Raw genomic sequence first — 22,568 nt, 5'->3', positions numbered from 1 at the left:
TATGTAGTGCCCTTCCTTGTCTCTTTTAATAGTCTTTACTTTCAAGTCTAATTTGTCTGATATGAGTATTGCTACTCCAGCTTTCTTTTGACTTCCATTTGCATGGAATATCTTTTTCCATCCCTTCACTTTCAGTCTATATGTATCCCTTGGTCTGAAGTGGGTTTCTTGTAGGCAGCATATAGAAGGGTCTTGTTTTTGTATCCATTCAGCCAGTCTGTGCCTTTTGGTTGGAGCATTTAATCCATTTACATTTAAAGTGATTATTGACATGTGTGTTCCAATTACCATTTTCTGAATTGTTTTGGGTTTGTATTTGTAGGTGTTTTCCTTTTCTTGTGTTTCCTACTTAGAGAAGTTCCTTTAGCACTTGTTGTAAGGCTGGTTTGGTGGTGCTGAATTCTCTGAACTTTTGCTTGTCTGGAAAGCTTTTGATTTCTCCCTCAAATCTGAATGAGATTCTTGCTGGGTAAAGTATTCTTGGCTGTAGGTTTCTCTCTTTCAGGACTTTCAGTATATCCTGCCATTCCCTTCTGGCCTGCAGAGTTTCTGTAGAAAGGTCAGCTGTTATCCTGATGGGTTTTCCCTTATATGTTGTTTGTTGCTTTTCTCTTGCTGCTTTTAATATTTTTTCTTTGTGTTGAATTGTTGTTAGTTTGATTAATATGTGTCTTGGTGTATTTCTCCTTGGGTTTATTCTGTATGGGACTCTCTGTGCTTCTTGGACTTGGTGAATTATTTCCTTTCCCATGTTGGGGAAGTTTTCCACTAGAACCTCTTCAAATATTTTCACAGACCCTTTCTTGTTTTCTTCTTCTTCTGGGATGCCTATAATTCGAATGTTGGTACGTTTAAGGTTATCACTGAGGTCTCTGAGGCTGTCTTCTAGTCTTTTTATTTTTTTATCTTTTTCCTGCTCTGTGGCGTTTATTTCTTCCATTCTATCTTCCAACTCACTTATTCGTTCTTCTGCCTCAGTCATTCTGCTGGTTAGAGCATCTAGAGTATTTTTAATTTCAGTTATTTTGTTATCCATTGCTGTTTGTTTTTCTGAGTTCTTATGAACTGTTTCTTGTACTTTCTCTAATTTGTTATCGAGATTTTGTATCATTTTTACTATCATTACTCTAAATTCTTTTTCAGGCATTTTTCCTATTTCCTCCTCATTTATTTGGTCTTGTGGGTTTTTTTCCTGCTCCTTTGCCTGCATGGTGTTTCTTTGTTTCCTCATGGTTGTCCAAGCTTTTGGGGTTGCTTGTCCTGGTGATAGAGGTGTTTATAGAAGACTGTCCAAGCCTCAGACTAATGTCCAAGTATTGGATTAGACGAATATTCAGTCGGCTATGTCAGGTTCTCCGCAGCCCTTTCCGGTGTCCGAGGCCGTCTGCTGGTGTTCAGCTGGTTCTCTGTGGGAATGACTGCGTCCTTCCGTGCATTCCCAATGCATCTGTGGAGAGGGATGCACTCCACGTCTCTCTACTTCGCCGCCATCTTTTTCTCTTGTACAATGCGCAGTGACACCTCCTGCTAAAGGGAGAGCCGTCAGCTGCAGGAGCTCAAAGCCAGAGCATACTCAGCAAACTGCCAGCGACACCAGCAGCTGTTTCTGGTTTCAAAGCTGTGGGAGCTTCATAAGCCATTTTTGCTGGTCCCTCCGGAGTAAATGCCACCATGGTTGAAAAGTTGGAAATGTTTGTCAGGTCCGGAACAAAGTTTGGTTCCTTTTTCTCTCTTTGCTTCAAACATTTTTGGTTAATTAAATATTTTGATTATTCTTTCCTCTTCATTTTCTTGCTTACCACAATGGATTTTTTTTCTTCTATTCTTTTAGTGATTGTCCTTTCCCATTGTGCACTTCATTCCTTCTTGCATATCCTTGATTCCATCTGTTGGGAAGCAGAGTAATATCCTCCAAGCTGAGGAGAAACTTTGAGACTGAAAAATGAAGCAGACGACTCCATAAAGTGTAATCATGAAGTTTATTGTAGGGAGCTTACATACAGGCAGGATCAGGCAACAATGACCCAGAGGTGCTTGCAGCTGCACTCGGAGAAGCCACAGCAGAGAACTGGCTTCTGTGATCATATGATTGGCTAGGCAAGCGCTAATACACAGTGTACTCCATAGATAAGGCAAGTTGCAAACTCTTGAGCAGGCACTGATACTGCAGCCCACAGTGGGAATTTCTTCTTCCTCAGGTAGTTCAAAATGTTTTTTAATCTCTCTTCAAATTTCCTCTTTGAAGTATGTGTCATTTAGAAGTGTATTGTTTAATCTCTAAGTATTTTGTGCTTTTCAAACTATCTTTCTGTCATTGATTTCCAGCTTAATTCCATTGTGCTTTGAATATTATTTCTATTCTTTTAGATTTGCTGAGATATGTTTTGTGGCCCAGAGTGTAGTCTATATTGGCGAATGTTTCATGCAAGCTTGAGAAGAGTGTATAATCTGCTGTTGTAGAATGAAGTAGGTGTCCATTATATCCAGTTAATTGATGGTGCTGTTGACTTCAGCTATGGTCTCACTGGTTTTCTGCTTGTTGGACCTGTCCATTTCTAATAGATGGGTTTTAAGTCTTCAGCTGTGGCAGTGGATTTATCTGTTTTTCCTTACAGTTCTATAAATTTTTGCCTCACATATTTTGATGCTGTTAAGTGCATACACATTAAGAATTATTATTGTCTTCTTGAAGAACTGACCTTTTGAGCATTATGTAATTCTTCTTTATCCCTGATAATTTTCTTTGCTTCAGAGTCTGCTCTCTCTGATAGCTACTCCTGTTATCTCTTGCTTAGTGTCAGCAAGGTATATCTCTATCTCTTTACTTTTAATATATATGTGTGTTTATATTTAAAGTTTTTTTTTATAGGCAACAGGTAGTTGAGTCTTGTTTTTTTTTATTCACTCTGACAGTCTCTGTGTTTTAATCTGTGTATTTTGATCATTATCTCTCAAAGTGATGATTGATATAGTTGGATTAATATCTACCATATTTATTATTGTTTTATATTTTTTGCCCTTGTCCTTTGTTTCTGTTTTTCTCTTACACTATTTTTCTACCTTTTGTGATTTTAATTGAGTACTTTATATGATTCAGTTTTCTCTGCTTTCTTACCATATCAATTATACCTTTTTAAAAAGCTTTTTTAAATGGTTGCCCTGGAGTTTGCAATGTATATTTATAACTAATCCAAATCCACTTTTAGGTAATGCTGCACTATTTCACAGGAAGTACAAACACTTTATAATAACAAAATACTCCTAATCCCTCCTGTCCCTTGTACCGTTGCTGTCATTCATTTCACTTATAGGCAAACATAAATATATACATAAGGGGGGGAGATGTTTTCCTAGAGTTAATAGTTGCCTTTCAAATTTTTCATAAAATTCTCTGTTCCCAAATGCATGAATGTAATTACAAAACACATCTTGATATGTTGTATATATCTGATATGTTCTTCAGTATTTTTAAGAGACATCCTCCTGGAACTCTCATGTTAACTGGTTGCTTTAAAGTTCATAGGTTTATTAGTCCATCTGTTTTCATGGAACGTCATATTACCATTATCTTGGGAATTTTCTTTGGCTCTTTGAACTGTTGTTTTCCTAGATCCCATGTCTTGCTTTTTTGGTTTATTCCTTCATTTTAGTGGAGCACATCACTTAGTATCTCCCTGAGAAACAGTACATAGGTGGTAAAATATTTGAGACCCTGTGTGTTTGTAAATATTTTTAGTCTACCCTCAGTCTAGATTAACTGTTTTGATATAGAAATCTAGGTTGGAATTCATTAATCCTCAGGATTTTGAAGGCACTGCACCTTTGTTTTACACCTTCCTGTGATGTCGTTGTGGATTCATTATTGATTTCTGATGATTTTTATTTGACCTGTTTTTAGGTTTTGATTTTTATTCATGGTTTTATAATATGTTCTCACTTATTGTGCTTTGTATATATTGTGTCATTTTATTTTATTATTTTTATTTTTGTTTTTTGGCTGTGTCAGGTCTTAGTTGCGGCTTGCGTGATCTTTGTTGTGAGTATCTTTCATTGCAGCGCGTGGGCTTCTCTCTAGTTGTAGCATGCGGTGTTTTTGTTTTGTTTTGTTTTGTTTTTTCCTCTTCTCTAGTTGTGGTGTGCAGGCTCCAGAGCTTGTGGGCTCTGTAGTTTGCAGCGTGTGGGCTCTCCAGTTGAGGCACCTGGGTTCAGTAGTTGTGGTGCACGGGCTTAGTTGCCCTGCAACAATGTGGGATCTCAGTTCCCTGACCAGTAGTCTAACCTACATCCCCTGCATTGCAGGACGGATTCTTTACCACTGGACCACCAGGGAAGTCCCTATTGTATCATTTTAATATGGATACTTTTTTATCAATTCTGGAAATTTTCATGAATTATTTTTTGGTAATTCCCCCTCTACATTTTTTTTCAGTAGTTCTATTAGTCAAGTGTTGAGTTTCCTGATAAATCTCCTAATTTTCTTACCTTTTCTCTTCTCTTTTCTTTCTTAGTTCACAACTCTCATGTTTTATTCATTTACTCATACCTCATTCACATTTTCTTACTTATACAGCAACCATTCTTGTAAGTTTAATGTGTATATTTTTGTCTTATGTTCTTACAAAATTGTATTACTTTTCTACACATGGTTTTTTAATTTATTAAATGATTTTGTGCTATTTTGTGTTGTGGTTTTCACTCAAAATTGTATTTTAAGATCCATCCCCACATACTATTTACTTCATGCCTGCCACTTCATGGTGTGCTTCTAATTCATTTATGTCCACTAATAAATACCCTGAATATCATCCTGTTTTCACAGATCCTCGTTCATGTTCCGTTATGGACTTTTCTGTGACGATCTTTTTGGGATCTACACCCAGAAGCTTGTTTTTAGGGCACACATATATGCCGCTTAGAAGTGTCGAGTTCAGTGTTTCTCTTTAAAAAGGCTGTACCCCTCTACAACCCCACCATATTGAAGGGTTCCTGTGTCTCCACATTCAGTCAACATGTAGTGTTATTCAACTTTCTAACTCTTGCCAATCAATAGCTGATAGATATAATGTGATATCTCAATATTTTCATTTGCTTTTCTCTTAGTTACTAATGGGTACGAAAAGCTGTTTATATGCTTGTTACTATTCTGGCTTTCCTTCATATCCTTCACACACACATATATATATATTTTAATTAAAAAATACTTTATTGCTAAAAATTGCTAATCATCATTGAGCCTTTAGCAAGTTGCAATCTTTTTGCAATAATAACATCAAAGACCACAGATCACCATAACAAATATAATAATAATGAAAAAGTCTGAAATATTGTGAGAATTACCAAAACTTCACCTATATTTTTATCTATTTGTTTTTCAGTCTTTCCGATTTGGAAGAGTTCATTACAAAGGCAAATATGAAACCTTTGGCTCTTATGTATCTGATCACTTGGTGGTGGTAGTGGTGAGATAATTGGAATGGGGTGGGTGTGCTAAATTATGCTGGTGCAACTACCCAGGAAGGAGCCCTTTTGGAATGTCTATATTTCAGCAGATTGAGGAGGAGGGACTTAGTGGGGAATGGCTTGGTGGACTGGCAATGGTTGGGTGCAGTCACCCACAGGTGGGACATTGCTGTGAAAGCTATCCTAAGATTCTCAACAACCTCGGTTTCCAGATACCAGGAATCTCTTGGGCCTCAGGAAACTCCTATGTAGCAAGTGGTTGGCATAGCCAAGCATCTGGCCCTTCTGAGTCTTAGAAATGGTGGTGTCACCCTAGGCTGCTGTTCTGAGCAATGGGGAAATCCCACTATCAGAGGAGAAAGAGGTCTAGCCGGGATTGGTAGTTAGGGCTATATCTTGTCCTCTCAATGCCTAGCACAGTGCCAGTTTATAAGAATTACACGTTTCTGGAATAGACATTTAACTATCAGTGTTTATTATTACTCTTCATGTTACTATTTCTACTACTAATTCGCTTGAAGGATTTTCAAAATATATGTATAATGCTTATTTAGCTGATGGTCATATTAACATGATGACTTAAATAGTTGCACGGAAAATTTTGCAGTATCCTAGGTGGCAATTATAACCTTGAAGTTGTCTTAAAAATCGGATACATAAATCCTAAATATGTGCTCCATTTAAAATAAAGGAATATAGAAAATACTTTTTCGTTTCCTCCATTTAAAAAAAATTTGATCATGGTAACATTAAGATTGCTAAGACAGTTGTTTAAACAAAGCTTTGCTTTAGTCTTTTATAGAAAAAAAATGCAATTAGGTAAAGCTTTGAGAATTTCTCTTTGTGATTTTCTAAATGTTGTGGTAATCTATACTTCACCTTTGGTACCCTCTTGTGGTCAATAGAAGGCATTGATTAGGCCTTGTTTTTAACAATAGTGTATAATTTAACACTTTTTATTTATGTGATAGACATATAGTTTATATATTTGACTTTTTTGTCATATGTGACTTTAAGAGTAAGACTGACACTTGGAGTTTTCTTCCCATTCCCTACTTCAGGGTATGCACTGAAGGTGTGGCATGACCACAGTTGCTGATCTTAGAAGCTAAATGATAGTGTGATCATGTGCTCAAAGTAAATATGATGTAGCTTGTAACACAAATTGATTGCAGACCTTGAACTTACCTTACACTTTTGCCAACTGTAATTGGGTTCGGGGATTAATTTGCCATTTTTGATGGTATATTTCAAGATTTTATAATACACATATACAAACATATATTGCACATATATATGACTTCATTTTACATGATTACTGAGTTCAGATGCATTTATCGTGGATTTATAGAAAACGTACCATTATGACCTAGTCTCCCTTTTTTTGAGTCATGCTGTGACAACAAGAAGACATCGATCACGTATACCGGTTAGTAAATATTCATGTGTTGTTTTCCCTTCTTTCTGCAGCACTGGTTTCAGAGAAAATTCTTAGCTCAATATCCACAACAAGTAACACGAAAGATAAGAGGTAGCTGTGTGGTATTAAGTCACTGAGTCCAAATAAGACTTGACTTACGCGAGCAGTAAATCACAGCTTTTGGGGGGAGATGTGAGTTGCAAGAAGTGCTCTTTGTTTTCAAGAACATACTTCCTTAGATTACACTTGTCCTTCATGTGGCCTACTCTTTCAACTCAGCTCTTTAATTTTATGCTAGAACTGAGTGTTTTTTTGTTGTCTGCATCATTGGAACCTTTGATTAGATCTATTTTGCTGGCCTGGTGGTGCGAAGGGCTGGGGTTTGAATAAGAGTCCAGGCAGTGCTTCTGGAAATGATTTTTGTATTGCCAGGAATGCTGATGTGTTGGCACTGAATTAACATTTCCAAAAATGCCATCAAACACTGACTGAAAAACAAAGATGCAAGTGTAGTCACCACAGCTGTGTTCTCTTCTCCCCCAACTAGTTTCTTCTATGCACAGTGAGAAATTTTAAGCCCCCTATTGTAAGATGAAAGTGAGTCAGTTTTGCGTACTATACTGTAAGGCAGTTGGTTGCCCCCCCAGTGTTCATGTAACACTGGGATTGAGTTAAGGCCATTTGTGCAGAATTATCCCTTGTATCATAGATATTGGTTTTTTTGATCAAATGGAATGTTTGTGAGGGACTGTGGTGCCCAGTGCTATAAGAGGAATAATTTTACATGTTCATTAAATATTTATTGAGCACTCTCAAATTTTCAGTTTTAAGGAGGTGAAGATATGCATAAATTTCCCTGCTACAATGTAGGACATGAACATCATAAGAAACTCATATATTTAAGGCTATATGAGCATTCAAAAGGGAGAGAGAGTTGATGGAGGGGACTTGTGAATGAGGTCTATTTAAGCTGGATGCTAAGAGTAGATCTAACTTGAAATGTGTGGATATTGGAAGAAACAGCAATCATATCAGAGAGGAGGTGATTTGTAGAGAAAAAAGAATAGGAGCTCAAAAGGGCTAATGAGGGAGACTTTTGGAAAGATTGCTTGGGCAGGTCAGTTGAGGGCATAAAATGCCAGATTAAAGAATAACATATACTGAGCAAATGATGGAATGTTTACCCAGGTATCTCTTTCAACCATGGACAAGGCAAGCTCCTCCATCCTGAACCTTGGACTTTTCTGCTTCCTTTTGGGTCTTTTACTCCACATTTTGTTGTGTGAGTTCCTCAACAGACCTTTTTTGGATGGGGATGCCACTTTTTATTTTCCAATTGTGTTTCTGCCAGTAGAGCCACATTTTCTCCTTAAATTATAAAAATCCTTTGAAGACGTTGACCCCACCCCCCGCCGCCCGTCATTTACAGGTATATTACTGTAATGCACAAACATACCAGTACTTCTTCAAAGGTCTAAAAGTGAATAGAACTTTTGCAGCAGAACCCTTCTTGCTCTTTCCATTCAATGCAATTTTACCAGTTAAGTGTCTATGGTTCCATCTATGCAACTAGATCATGATGGGTTCCTGGAAATATAATCGAGGAGATAAAAAGTTTAGAGTGCCAGTGGATCAAAATAGAATTATGTGGTTGTATTAATCTGGATCTGACACCCTCAGTATCCTCATAAAGACAGGGCAGAGGCCTGCCTGTCTTCTCCTTTCTTCTCTTCCCTTTCTCCCGAAGTCCCTTCCTCTCCTCTCCCCTTCTCTTCCATCCATCCATCACTTTTAATGAATCCCCTCCAAATACATATGCAAATAATGAAGCAAAGCATTATGCATAATAATCATAGAGCTTGTTAAAAATAACAGTGTCTGAATCTCTATATGAGGGAAATAAGAATCTACAATTTTAATAGGCTTTAAAATACTTGACTCTGATTAAAGTGGTCCAAACATTGCACTTCAAGAGACACCGAAATAAAAGCAAGGAATAGTACTTCTTTGGCCAATGAAATTTATGACTGTGGTCACCTAGTATTTATTTCATATGGACCCATAAATGGAAAAAACATAGCTGGTAGGTAACATATTTATAGTTGAAGAAGATTATATGCCCAGGCATGTCCTGTTCTCTTTAAGTTTTTATTCCATTTGCATTTCTATAAAAGTATGCCAGAGAATGAAAGGGAAAGTATCCTCCTCCTCCACAACAGGCCAGCCTGGTTACAGCTTCCCCTACAGAACAGTGTCATTTTAGGGATATGCAAAAGTCAGCTATTCGAATGATATTGAGTATATGATACAGATGTTCCTAACCCTTTTGATCTGACTGAACTGTTCTAATTATTTCACAGTACCAGCTTTAGAAGGTCTGTTTTCCTTCTTGTCAAAAATGAGTTGTTTGAAATATCAGGCATCTTTTTTTCTGGCTGAGAAATATTATGATTCCTTGAGAAGAGTGTGCAAGGGCTTCTCTAAACTGGTTGTATATTAACTCATCTGAATCACCAAAAAGCCTAAAGGAGACACTTTCCCTTGGTCCTACCCCAGGTCAGAATTTCTTGTTGAGAATTAGTTATAAAGTGCTCAAAGGGATTCTACTATAGGCAGCGTGCCCCCTTCATACTGTAGTTCCATGAAGTTCTTTGAGAACAGAATATATACTCAGATGATTTTGTTTCACATCCTTCTTCCTACTCCATCAAGTTTTGCACATAATCGAAGCTCACTAAATCTTTATTAAATCATTTCATTGGTTGTTTGATGGGGATGGTGGAAATCAAGGTTTTCTTGATTCTCTAATTTGAATATTTTGTGGGTCTTTTTGATCCCCTAGGATGGAAAGAAGAAATTTGACAAGGAGAGTGAAAAATACTATTCTATTCTTGACAAGCATTTAAATTTGTCTGCAAAGAAAAAGGAGTCTCATTTGCAAGAGGTAAGTTTTTCCAATTGAAATGTGGAAAGGGCATTAGCGTTGTCATGTGAAGTCCAAATTTGCAAAAGTAGACGTTATCTCAGAATCTACTCCTCTTTAATAAAATAATGCTAATGAGAATATTTAAGTTAATCGAGCACTTACTACAGACAGGCACTGTGCTGAACATTTTACGTGCCTTGTGACATTTAATATTAACAGTTCCAAGAGAAAGATTAATATTTACTTCAATAATGAGAAAGAGTGAAACAAAACTATTTCTTTGTTCTTTTTGGGCATATTTTAAATAGGACCTGTCAAATTCATGTTATAGCATTTATATTAAGGTAAAAATGTCTGTTTTTAAGGTGCTGCATTAGCATTAAGTGGAAAAAAGATACATATACCACTACATGTTTTAAAATCATTATTTTATGTCAATTTTCTGAAGAACAAATCAATAGAAATATGTTACTAACGTACAGTGTATGCATATAAGGAATCCATTTCTTCCTTTTTTCTGAAAATTTGTTCTTCTCATTGATAGTTTTAACTATAATTAGTCAAATCAAATAGTTCTTTTACTGAGGAATAATGCAATTACAGTTCTAGTGATGGGATATGTCTTTTTTTAAAAAAGGCTCTCTTGTCTTTCATCTTGGCGGCAATCAAATCTTGACCCACCATCCACAATTCCCCCAGCGTGCAGTGGTGTGTCTCAGAGCTGAGCTGGGCGTTGTTGAGCTAGTTCCCCTGCAGTTCATCAGCTCTCCAGCCCTTCATAGGGAATCTTGCACTGTGCTGAACCTCCTTTAGTCTCTTCTTCCTCTCCTCTCTGTTCTTCTAGGGATTGCAGTAGAGAACCTCTTTCGAATGCCGCATCCTGATCCTCTAGCAAAGCCACCTTCCTTCCTGAACTGTTTTTCAAGTTCAGTCTGGTCCTCTGCGCTCCTTATTCCTATTCTTATTTCCCTAACCTCCATATGCAGCCATAAGACATGCTTGACGAGTTAGAGTTCAAATGCAGTGGAACTGTAGTCCAAAAGGCACAGCAGGGTTACTTCTGATTCCTCTTTTCTATGCTCTTATGTTCCCCTAGATGGAATTGAATTTCTTCAATTAAAAATGTTTAATGTTGGGAAGTTTTGTTATTTAAACATGTTCATTATAACAAATATCTTGCTATTAACACCTGCTACTAAAATAGGACAATTTAATATACAGTTGTGTGCCTATGGAAAGGTTTTGGGGCTAAAGTGAAATGGAGAAAAATCAGTTATTAAGGAAAATTATATTTTTAATTTTCATGGACATATTTAATTTTATGAAGTACTATGTTGTTATGTAATATTATGTTCACATATTCCAAACTTCTTAAATGCTCACATATCTCTTTAAACATTGTATTAGAATAAACCTAAGAGAGAATGCAGTAGGTTGATGAAGTCATGTTTAGAAAAGGTTCCCCTAGTTGTCACCATCGTGTACCAAGGGCCATGGCCAAGTACCATTTTAAAAATCGACTGCCTCAGATGGCCAACAAACACATGAAAAGATGCTCAACATCACTAATCATCAGAGAAATGCAAGTGAAAGCCACAATGAGGTATCACCTCACACCGACCAGAATGGCCATCATCACAAAACCTGGAAACCACAAATGTTGGAGAGGGTGTGGAGAAAAGGGAACTCTCCTGCACTGTTGGTGGGACTGTAAGTTGGTACAGCCACTATGGAAAACAATTTGGAGGTTCCTTAAAAAACTACAAATAGAACTACCATATGATCCAGTAATCCCACTCCTGGGCATCTACCCAAAGAAAACCATAATCCCAAAAGAAACATGTACCATAATGTTTATTGCAGCACTGTTTACAATAGCCAGGACATGGAAGCAACCTAAATGCCCATCAACAAATGAATGGATACAGAAGATGTGGCATATATATACAATGGAATATTACTCAGCTATAAAAAGGGATGATATGGAGCTATATGTAATGAGGTGGATAGAACTACAGTCTGTCATACAGAGTGAAGTAAGTCAGAAAGAGAAAGACAAATATTGTATGCTAACTCACATATACGGAATCTAAAAATGGTACTGATGAACTCAGTGACAAGAACAAGGACGCAGGTGCAGAGAATGGACTGTATATGTGTGGCTGATTCATTTTGCTGTACAGTAGAAGCTAATACAACATTGTAAAGCAACTATACTCCAATAAAAATTAATTTTAAAAAATCGACTGCCTCAAAATCAAGAGTACTTTTTAGAGTCTCTAAAGGGTTATGAGGTTCTTGGTGAATATGAGAGGCCACCTTTAGGTAAGACATTGCTTAAACCATCAAGCAAATGTTAACTTTATCATAATTTTAAAGTCCTCTAGAGGTTATGCTTTAATTTTTCCTGACAACCTAGCTCAGTGTTTAATACTTGTTAGTGGTCCTCAATCCCTTGGGCTATGATAGAATGCAATATTCTGGTTTTGTATTTAGTTGGATGCTAGAAAAACCTATAACACGGCTAGTAACATCCTTCACTTGCTCCACTACATACACACACACAATTTTTCCAGGAGGCACAGCTCACAATAGAATACAACACAGATATTGTGCAAAGCAACTCCTCAGAGCATATAATGTAGACAAGGAAAAATATAGCTTGTTTTTTATTTTTTCCTCTATCCTTCCAGGAGTCAACCCTGTTATAGGGAGATGCTACCACACACGTATTTAATTCTGTAACACGGCATTAAAAGTCATCTGTTCCCTTCCAGAGCAGCTCTGGTCCTTCTCTCAGCACCAAGGCTATTAAGTTGTTCTCAGAAAGACCCTTCTGTGCCTTCTCACTGCCACAGCTGACTCTTTGTTCATTTTGCTCATAGACAATAAGTGACTGCCCATTACCAGGACCGAATTAGGGGTCAGCTTGTGTTGGTAAAGCTCCAGGGCCATCAGTTAGATGGACCATTGGAGTAAACGGAATTGAAAACAGACTTGTCAAAATTATGGGCATTGCAGTAGGTGAAAAGAAGTAATATTTGATATGTGAATGGGCAGTTTCTTTCCAAGCATAAAATAAGAGGAAGAGATCATAAAGGAAATGTAGAAAGACCAGAATGCGTAAAACCAATCTGTCTATTTCAAAAGGCATTAAATCAAATTAAAAGGCAAAGTGTTAGGGAATTTATACAACATATGGCACAGGATAAACATCTCATATATGAGATGTCTCTGCAGATCAGCGTGAAAAAGATAAAGACTTCAGTGGAAAAAATGGAGTAGGCATAGGAAAGGGCATTTCATCAAAGAAGAAATATAAACCAAAATAAATACTGTAAGCCTCCGTGTCACGTATTAAAAATTGCAATTCAGTAATAGCAGCATGTTATTTTAATGTATTAAAAGATAAAATCCATTGTTAGTGAAGGTATGGGGAAGCTGAACGCACATTTGCTTTTCTGGTGGGAATATGAAATCATTCAATAACTTTTGAGGTAAATTTGACATATTTCAGTCAATGTTATATGTACAAGATAGTTGAAATGATGTCTATTGATAGGAATTTGCCCAAAAGAAATGATCAGAAATGAGCATAAAAATAAATTGTGTATGTTGATCCACAATGCAAATTTCAGAAACATCTGAAATGGCATAACAGAGTGATTTAGATAAATACACAAATATATCTTGGCCAAAACCGGAATCGATATGGATGTGAAAATTTTTACTTGGAAAATCATTTAAAGACATTTGGAAATATTTTTTAGCCTATGTTGGAAAAAAAAAAAAAAAGGACTTAAGCCAGAATGTACACCATTATTGAGGTTTTTTAAAGTAAGTTTGTGTGTGTGTGCATGTTACATATCAAAATATTGATACTGCAATTTTTATTTCCTTTGCATTTCCCTGTTACAGTAATGAACAATGAATAACTTATAGTAATGAATATGTATCACTTTTATAGTTAGGAGAAAAGTAAAGGACTTCCTTTTAGGAACGCAGAGTTTGGGTTTCTATCACTAAATATGCTTTCAGCAGGTCCTTTTATCCCCACCTCCTGAGTGACGGGAATCCCTCAGGTTCTACCTTATAGCCCTATTCTTATCCTTTACTTTGTGTCCCCACTAGCTCAGCTCTTTCCATATCGGCTGTAATATCTTGGCGAGTGTCTCCTGCCATCATGCCTGACCACCTTACCTTGTCCACTGACTGGTTACCAGGACTTCAGACTACAGCACCTTAGTGACACACGTGAAACCTCACATATTTTCTCAGATTTGCTCCTGCTTCTCACTTCTTTAATTCTGTTAATACTGGTATTATTTCTTGTGTCAAAATTATCTTTGACTTTTTCCCCCCTTGCTTCTCACACCCACATCCTTCAACTTCTCTTTCTAGGTTATGCCAAACACCTTTACCCGTATCAAATAAGACGTCTCTTTATATTCACATGCACCCAGCTTCACCATTGGATCAACACATTCTACACTGTCATCACTTTAACCTTCTTGAAGTTCAGCTCTGATCTTGTCCATACCCTCCTCAAGCTTTCGCACGGTCTATAGGATATTTGCACTTATTCTCTCTATTTTGCCTCCGTTCTCATTTCTGACTGTTTCAAACAAACCCTTTCAATCTATCTACCAAAACATAACTTCTGACTTTATTTCCTCACTGAAACTCTTCTTTTATCTCCACTTATTCTGAACCTCTTCATTCTTCAGCGTCCAGTTTAAATCCTTTCTCCTCTGGGAGTGATTCAACAAATATCACCTGAGGCTTTTTCCTCCCTTTTAAACTGAGACAGCTTATTGTGGTTGGGGAAGAAGTTAGGTACCTGCAGAACTATGTGGTTTTCTTATATAATTAACTTGGTTTCTTACTAGGGTGATTTTGGCATGTAAACAACAGCTTATACTTATTGTTCTGGAATAATTACTATTCCCTTTCAGTTTTTTAAAGTTTATACAATAAATTACATAGTTATCGTACTCCTCCAGGACAAAATATATGACAGCAGTTGCTAGTGGGTATATAAGCAAGTGTCTGCTACACACTATGAAATAAGTACTAAAGGAATTCATCTGAGGTAAAAGAATATCTTTCTAAATCTTGTACTGCAAAAAAGAATTAAGCCGTTGTATTCTTTTAGCACTGTGCATTCTAGATGACCTTTCAAAGCAGATTCGGTATATTAAATTTAGTTGTTGAAGTCTAGGGGAAACGAGGCACAAACTTCCAAGAGTCCTCTCCCAATGGAGACATACAGGACTTAATACCCTCAGCAGTGAGTCATGACAACGTGTGACATGTGGTCTACTAGAAACTCAGAGACTGAGTGCCTATGGTTTTTATTGGGGGCTGGTCATATAGGCACCCTCTGCTCGTCATGTACCCCAATTCCAGACTCCCAGAAAGAAAGCAAGGTGTTCAAAAGAAACCATATTGTTTGCACAGTTTCAGCATCGTGAACTACTCACATCAGTTAGGCTGGTGGGAGTCCTCCCAAATCCACGTTCCCATATGCCAGCCAAGGGCCAAGCTTGAAAGCAAGCCTTTCAATGGATAGTATTCATGCCTGCTTTGCTAACTCTTTTTTGCATAGTTTTGTTGACCAGAAATAATCATTTTAATGCTCTGTCTCAACATTCTAGTTTGTTCCTGTGTGCTAGTTGACACAAAGACTGTCTTTTAAAGTAAATGAAAGCTTCAGAATTAACTTTTGGAATAGACTGTTATCTCTGAGACTGAAATTATTCTTGCATCCTTTACACCCAATGGCGTACTGGAGCTTTCTCTTAGAGAACCAGTTTTTTCATCTCTTTCTCATCACTCGTTCAGTGATGTTGGGTTTGTGGTTTAGAACTGGCTATTTTGGGAATATTTATACCACAGAAACCAGCAAATACTGCAAATCAGACAGCCCCCCACCCCCAAGAGAGCCAATTATTAAATATTTATTAGCATATCACCACCTATACCCCCTTACCATTAGTTCTAGAAATAGTGTTTTCCTCTAAGCAGTGGTAAAAAGAAAATATATATGATTTGTATGGAAAACTGACTTTGGGTGCTGAGAAGCTTCTGGTCCAAATTTCTTAGCTGTTAATATGTTCTTCTCATGTATTAGCTTATAAACTTGAAATTCTCAAGTGTAAAAATCCCTAGTGAGTTGCGTATAATATTAGGTTATTTTTAATTATATAAATAATTGCATAGTAAGTAGTAATTATATATAATTATTTTTAAAGGTCTTTCTTTCAAATGAAGTTTTAAGATGCTATACTAAGCCAGCAAACCTAATTTTATCTTTCTTTAAGCTTTTGCTTGTTAAATTATCATTGTAAAATGGCTACAAAGCAATGTCCTATTCTCGAATTGTTGTTGGCAGATACTTAGTATTCCGGAGAGACCATTCTTTTCATCTGCTTTTAAGTAATCTCAGTCGGCTGTGAGGAGTGTGCAGCTGGGCAAGGAAAGTAAAGTCATGCCTCCCTACTAAACCAAAGTCAGTTGTAAAGACAGCATCCAAGGATGATGGTGGGCAAAGAAGAGGGAAGGGGAGGCTCATAACATTGGTGGAGCATCATTCATTGCTTGGAACCTTTGCATCTGGGGGCTCTGTTACCAGTATTATCTTTATAAGAGTTTCCTTAATATGTTGCTCTGCCGTTTAATATTCTCAGATGTTTCTTTCACAATTAAATCCAAACATTATGCAGTTTTCAAGATCTTTTATAGTGTGATTCCAGCCTTGTTTCTCCTCCCTTCCCTCCATTTACTTATTCTGAAGGCAAACTTTGTCAGACTCTTTCATGCCTCTTTTACTTTTTCATGGGAGTGACCCCTTTTTTATCTCCAGCTATTCACAACCAGTTATTTATCTTAAGATTCAACTCAGAACACCACCATTTTCTCCCAAAATTTAGTCTCTTTTTCTGTGATCCTATAGATTTTCATATATTTTTACATACCCCTTTTATAATAATTTGTAATGTAATGAATGTTGTTTGCTTGCTCTGTGTGTGTATGTGTGTTTGTGTGTTTTATGTGCATTTTTCTTCCCATTCCATACACTAAGCTCTTGTGGGTAAGGACTGTTTTTTCCTAGTCTCTGTATTCCCAAGACATAATAATTGCTATATTCAAGCTTTTTGTAGGACTTAATTTTTTAAAAAAGATTTTAGAGTAGAGCAGTATTTGAGTTCCTCTCTAACACAGAACCTTCACTAATCACTCCCTGCGTCATGATTTGTCTTTTTGTGCTTTTTAGGCAGATACACAGATTGACCGAGAACATCAGAACTTCTATGAGTCATCACTAGAATATGTCTTTAAAATTCAAGAGGTTCAAGAAAAAAAGAAGTTTGAATTTGTTGAACCGGTAAGATTTATTTTCCCTATAAAATAATAGGTACAATACATCTTCTGAAATAGAAGTTTAATTATTTTTCTGTTGAGAATTATGATTTTTAAATATAAAAGGAGAAAGAGGAGTAGGGGAGGGTGAGTAGGTGAAATACAGAGCACTTTAGGGCCATGTAGCAAATCTATAGGACACTGTAATGGTGGATACATGTTATTCATTATACATTTGTTAAAACCCATAACATGTACAATACCAAGAGTGAACTATAATGTAAACTATGAACTTTAATAATAATATGTTAATATTGGGTTATCATTTGTAACCAATGTACCACAGTGATGCAAGATGTTAATAAGGGGAAACTGTGTGGGTAGGGGTCAGGAGGGTGTATGTGACCTCTGTAATTTCTGCTCAATTTTTCTATAAACCTATAAATAATCTATTGATTTAAAAAACCTAAAATTAAAAATTAAAGCATGTGTATTACATATACCTTAGGGAATACATCTCACAACTAAAGTGACCCATTTACCAAAACTTTAGTTGAAGGGAGAAAAGGTAAGGCTGTATTTCTTCCTTTGTTTCACCCTGTTTCATTGCAGGGCTGGGACCTACCTGACTTTCCAATGAAGTCATTTATTTTCCTAAGTCAGTGTAAAAAGTAATGGATTCCCTAATGTAAACTGCATTACAGAAAAGAACAGGTGGCTGGTCTTTTATAAGCTTACTTCATTTTTGTAGCATTTTTTCCCCCAAGTAATACCCTAATATGTTACAATATTGCCCGAGTAGGCATCTTCATGAGGTATCATCTGTGATGAATAAGGGTGATTTCTATAGTCAAGACAGTGCTCAGTTCCCATGTGATGATGGAGTAGTGATCATAAAATATATAAGAAATCAAATATATAATTTAAGCCATACTTCTTCCTATGTCAGTTTATAAAAAATCTATTTGTAATGGGAAATAAAATACCCTATTCCTATTTTAGTGGAGGTGATAGGGAGAAGGGAAGATACATTTCAAAATATATTTGAAAATTTTATTTCCTGATGAAAACCCGTCAGTGATTCCCTAAAGATGATGGGGAAACTGAGTCAGAGCAGAGTCTGGGAAGAGTCATCAGCCCCTGCCTGGCTCCCAGCACGTTGCTTTACTCCTCTCCCTTCAGCTGGAGCCACCTGACTTTCTGCTGGACACTTGGCAAGTTTCTAAGACCAACCCTTCAGCTAGAAGGATTTAAGGAACTGGAGGCCACACCACAGGCTCAGGCATTTAACTTTAACACTTTATTTGGGATGACAGCCTTGACTCCAAGTTCTGTTTACCAAACAACGAAGTCCTTAAACCCCTTAGGGTGAACTGATAACCTCTTATTTAGCAGATGCTTTCAGGATCTGATTAAACTTTTCGGGGGCTCTCTGAAACTTATCTGGGGTACATGGACAGCTGGCCAGCCTCATAAGCCCTAGTCAAGGAAGATGACTAATACTTAAAATTCCTGTTCCTCTTCTCATGGAGTAAGTTCTGCCTCTGAAGTCTATCATGGTTTTTGAAGCCTCTCTCCTTGCTGGCAGACTTCCTCCTTATGGCCTGCCTCTTGGGATTTCTGAATTTTAGCTCTTTGTTAGAATGCCCGCATTAATTCTGATGGTTTTCCTTCATACTCCTTCCTTACCTGTTCCCATTCCCTTCAGATACTGTCCTCATCTTCTTTGTGATTCTTCCTCACACCTGGAATGATCCTTTTACATCTGTAGTACCTCTCTTTCTCTTCTGAAGAGACATGCAGGTAGCCTGTTTCCCCATCTGAGCCTCTTTTATAGCCCATCCTGTCTGGGAACAGTGAACTAGACCGTTCTTTAAGATGACATCAGGTATATAACGAAAAAGTTGTAAAATTGTTTGCTCAGGGGTCACAGAGTAATGATAAGAATTTATGAATTCCTGTGATAATATAGGGAGAGAAATGGAAACTGTCCTTCAATTGAAATGTGTTTTCTTCCTTCCCTCTACCGTATCCCAAACTGGGATGGTCTGATAAGTCTTCTGTAATGCATGCCTTTCTGGTGACACCACAATCAAGGTCGATGTTAAATTTGTCCTTCTTCCAAAATATTTTCCTGGCTGCTGTATTTTTCCTATTAGGATGTCTGGCCAAACCAAATAGTACTGTCAGTTTAGTCTCGTTCTCATTTCCAGCGACAGAGTCTCATCCATGGTGTTTTACTTAATTTCCACCCCAGTATTGAGAAGAATAGAGACGGGAGCAATAGAACATGGGCATGTTGCTCTCTAGGTTATGCATTTACAAATTAATTTGAAGGAAAAAAGCTTTTAAAATTTCAAAAACAAAGCCTAGAGGAGCTTTAAACATAAAAACATGTGAGGATACTTTAATATCTTTGTAGGTTTTTTCCTGCAGAAATCCAATTCCTGTTGCGTAAAGTTTTATATTGCAGAAATGAAGCAGTCTGTGCTAGTTTAGCTGAGATTTATTTAACAAATAAGCATTAGAGTAAAGCAAAATACTTTAGAGATGCGACTTATACAGATTGTATTATATCAGGTAAAAAATACAAACAGTCTTGGTGATTCCCATTAAATAATATTCTTACATTATAGGTGATCATTTGAGATAGTTTTACATTGTTTCATTTAATGTCAAGATCCTAGTACAGTTGACCTTTGAACAACATGAGTCTGAATTTTGTGGATCCTACTTATATGTGGATGTTTTTCAGTAAATACCACAGTACTACGCAAGCTGCTGGTTGGTTGAGTCCACAGATGCAGAACATCAGATACCAAGGCCAGACTGTAAAGCTATACGCAGAGTTGCAAAGGAGTCTGTGTGTGTGTGTGCGCGTGTGCGTGCGTGTGCGTGTATGTGTAGACATCCTTAATTTCCAAATTGTTTAAAGGTCAACTTATACTTATGATAAAACTTCTATACACTATTCAGATGATATTAGGAATAGATGTTTCTACAGTGTCATTATTCTAAGGAGAATCTAGTCTAATACATGGAAAAAGAGGGGGCATTTATATATTTTTTTATAAATTATTATTTTTGAAGTATACAGAAAACCAACTTTTTAAACTCAGTTCTCCATTAGCTATATATTTCTGTGGCCTTTTCCTCCTGTTTGTCATATTTTATTTAGAAAGTGATGGTAGCTAACTCATGATCTCTAGACCTGCGGGTACCCAGTATGACAGCAACTACTTACGTTATGGCTATCAAGCCCTTGAAATGGGACTAGCGTAGATTAAGATGTGCTCTAAATGTGAAATAGATACTAGATTGCAAAGGCTTAGTACAAAAAAAAAAAAAAAAACCATGTGAAATATCATTAAAACCTCTTTTATATTGATTACGTGTTAATAGTCTTTTGAATACATTGTGTCAAAATACTAAATTTCACTTGGTTTAAATTTCTTGTGACTACTAGAAAATTAAAAATTTCACGTTGGTTTGCATTTGTGATTCATGTTATATTTCTGTCCAGCAGTGCTAGCTTCATCCTTTCAAATTTGCCAACAAGATTTGTGAGTTCAGGTCTGTAATGGGAGAAAAGAGATCAGAAAGAGAAAAACATCATCTACTGATTCTTGATCGTAAGATCCTCCTATTTCTCAGAGTTGCCCACAGCTTATGAGAATTTTGAGAAATTAGGAGAAAAAGCTTGAAAAGTAGCGGAATGTGAACAACCTACGTAAGTGAGTTGAATCCTCGTGTCCCAGAAGTCTGTTATGGGACATGAAAGTTTGTGGCTCAGAAAACCAAAATAACCTTTGTGTGACTTAACTCCCCTCTGGTTCATTCAGCTGTAGTTGGTGTAGGTTTTGAGTATACCCTTTGAGCGTACTTAGTTGGGACTAACATTTTGTGGGCACCGGCTGTGTGTCCTGTGTTTTCCGTATTCTCCCACATGAACTCCACCATGGCTTTATCAATGGCAGTTGTTATCCTTCCAGATGAGGATGTTAAGTCACAGAAAGATTATTAGTTGCCTGAGGTCACAAATCTAAAGAGGGGGAGAACCAGGAATCGAGAACCCAAGTCTGAAGTTATTCGTACCACCTACTGCCTTAATGGCTACTTGATTACAAAAATTAGTTTTTCTTAATACTTGCTCTGACCAAATAAAATGGATGGCCCTAGAAAATTGGATTGTAAAGCTATTTTAATTCCTTAAAATTAGAAGGAAAAAAAAAGAAATTGACCTTTACTTTGGTAAAGGTAATTGAGTCAGGGCACATATCTGTCCATTCATCCACCTGTTCTTCTGTCCTTCTTTCATCATCCTGTTTTAAGTTGTCTCCCCAGGCCACAGGTGACTGGCCACTTCCCATGAAGACACAGAGGAGTATAATGGCAGAGTGACAATAAGATGGAATTTGGCTTCAGTCTTATAGCTGTGTGAACTTGGCAAGCTTTTCAAATTCTGTGTGCCTAAGGTTTTTAGTCTGTCAATCAGGGATACAGTTTGTGTGTAGTTTCCCAGGATTGTGGTGCATCTCAGCCAATGCAGGTAATGCTCAGAGGAAGTGCCAGGTTCATTATTAACATCAGAAAGGTACCAGCTAGTGTGAGCTCTCATGTGGACTCATCACTAGATATGAAAACAGTATCGATGAGTCACTTATTAGTGTGGCTTCAAAGCCACATAAAGCTTTTTCAAAAAACATTTTTAATTTTAACATGCTTCAAAGTATACATCAAAATTCTGTTGAAACATTTTCATGTAAGAGTATTTTTAAGACTTCATTTTAGTCTTTTTTATATCATGTTTAAAATTTGTATGAAAAATGAAAATAAACTGTTAAATGTAAACTAAAGCACACTGCTTTTGATCCTCTTCCCTTATTCTGCTGAATGTAATTTTAAATCATTTCCTGAAGAAAATTTCAGGTGATTTAGTTAACATGCTTTAGCTCTTTAGCTTATTATATCGTGAAGTATACTATAAAATGCTTTTTGGGTTCTCTAAAAAAGTTTGAATAATTTTGAGACTAAACACCAGCTACTTACTAAGTTAAAAAAGGCTATCTGTGTATAGACCTTCAGATCTTGAAAGTCAAACCTTTTGTGTTCTTTTTCAATATGATTGCTTAGCCTTAATATAGAAAATTTAATTTAGGGTAAAGTGAGAATATAAGACAATGTCATTTCTTAAAAAAACGCTGTAGGACTAAAGGCTAAATTTCTATCCTGCTGAAAACCTGAGTGAGTCATTCTATAAAAATGAAACAGTAAAACTCTCCTTAGCTCGTATATTTTTAAATAACAACTGTGTTGGTTTTTGGATTTAGTTCTAGATACTGTTATTGAAAATCTGAAATTTGTAATAGCAGTTAGAGAGTGAATAGAATTTTGGAAAAG

The 22,568-nt window shown here is 36.7% G+C and overlaps 1 protein-coding gene across 8 annotated transcripts in view; it reads left to right on the top strand.

Moving 5' to 3' along the window:
- Positions 1 to 22,568, top strand: part of ARHGAP42 (Rho GTPase activating protein 42) — a 285,418-nt gene that overhangs the window by 197,802 nt on the left and 65,048 nt on the right. For all 8 annotated transcript variants that reach the window (XR_009055392.1, XR_009055390.1, XR_009055391.1 and 5 more), the window contains exons 5-6: positions 9,723 to 9,824; positions 17,083 to 17,193. Coding sequence is in view for 3 of the 8 variants with exons in the window: in XM_057748206.1 (XP_057604189.1) it covers positions 9,723 to 9,824; positions 17,083 to 17,193 (213 nt within the window). In the remaining 5 variants the exon portion in view is untranslated. The remainder of the gene's footprint in view (positions 1 to 9,722; positions 9,825 to 17,082; positions 17,194 to 22,568) is intronic.

This window comes from Hippopotamus amphibius, chromosome 9, assembly GCF_030028045.1.
Source record: "Hippopotamus amphibius kiboko isolate mHipAmp2 chromosome 9, mHipAmp2.hap2, whole genome shotgun sequence".
Lineage (NCBI taxonomy): Eukaryota > Metazoa > Chordata > Mammalia > Artiodactyla > Hippopotamidae > Hippopotamus > Hippopotamus amphibius.
This window is presented reverse-complemented; position numbering and strand designations above follow the sequence as displayed.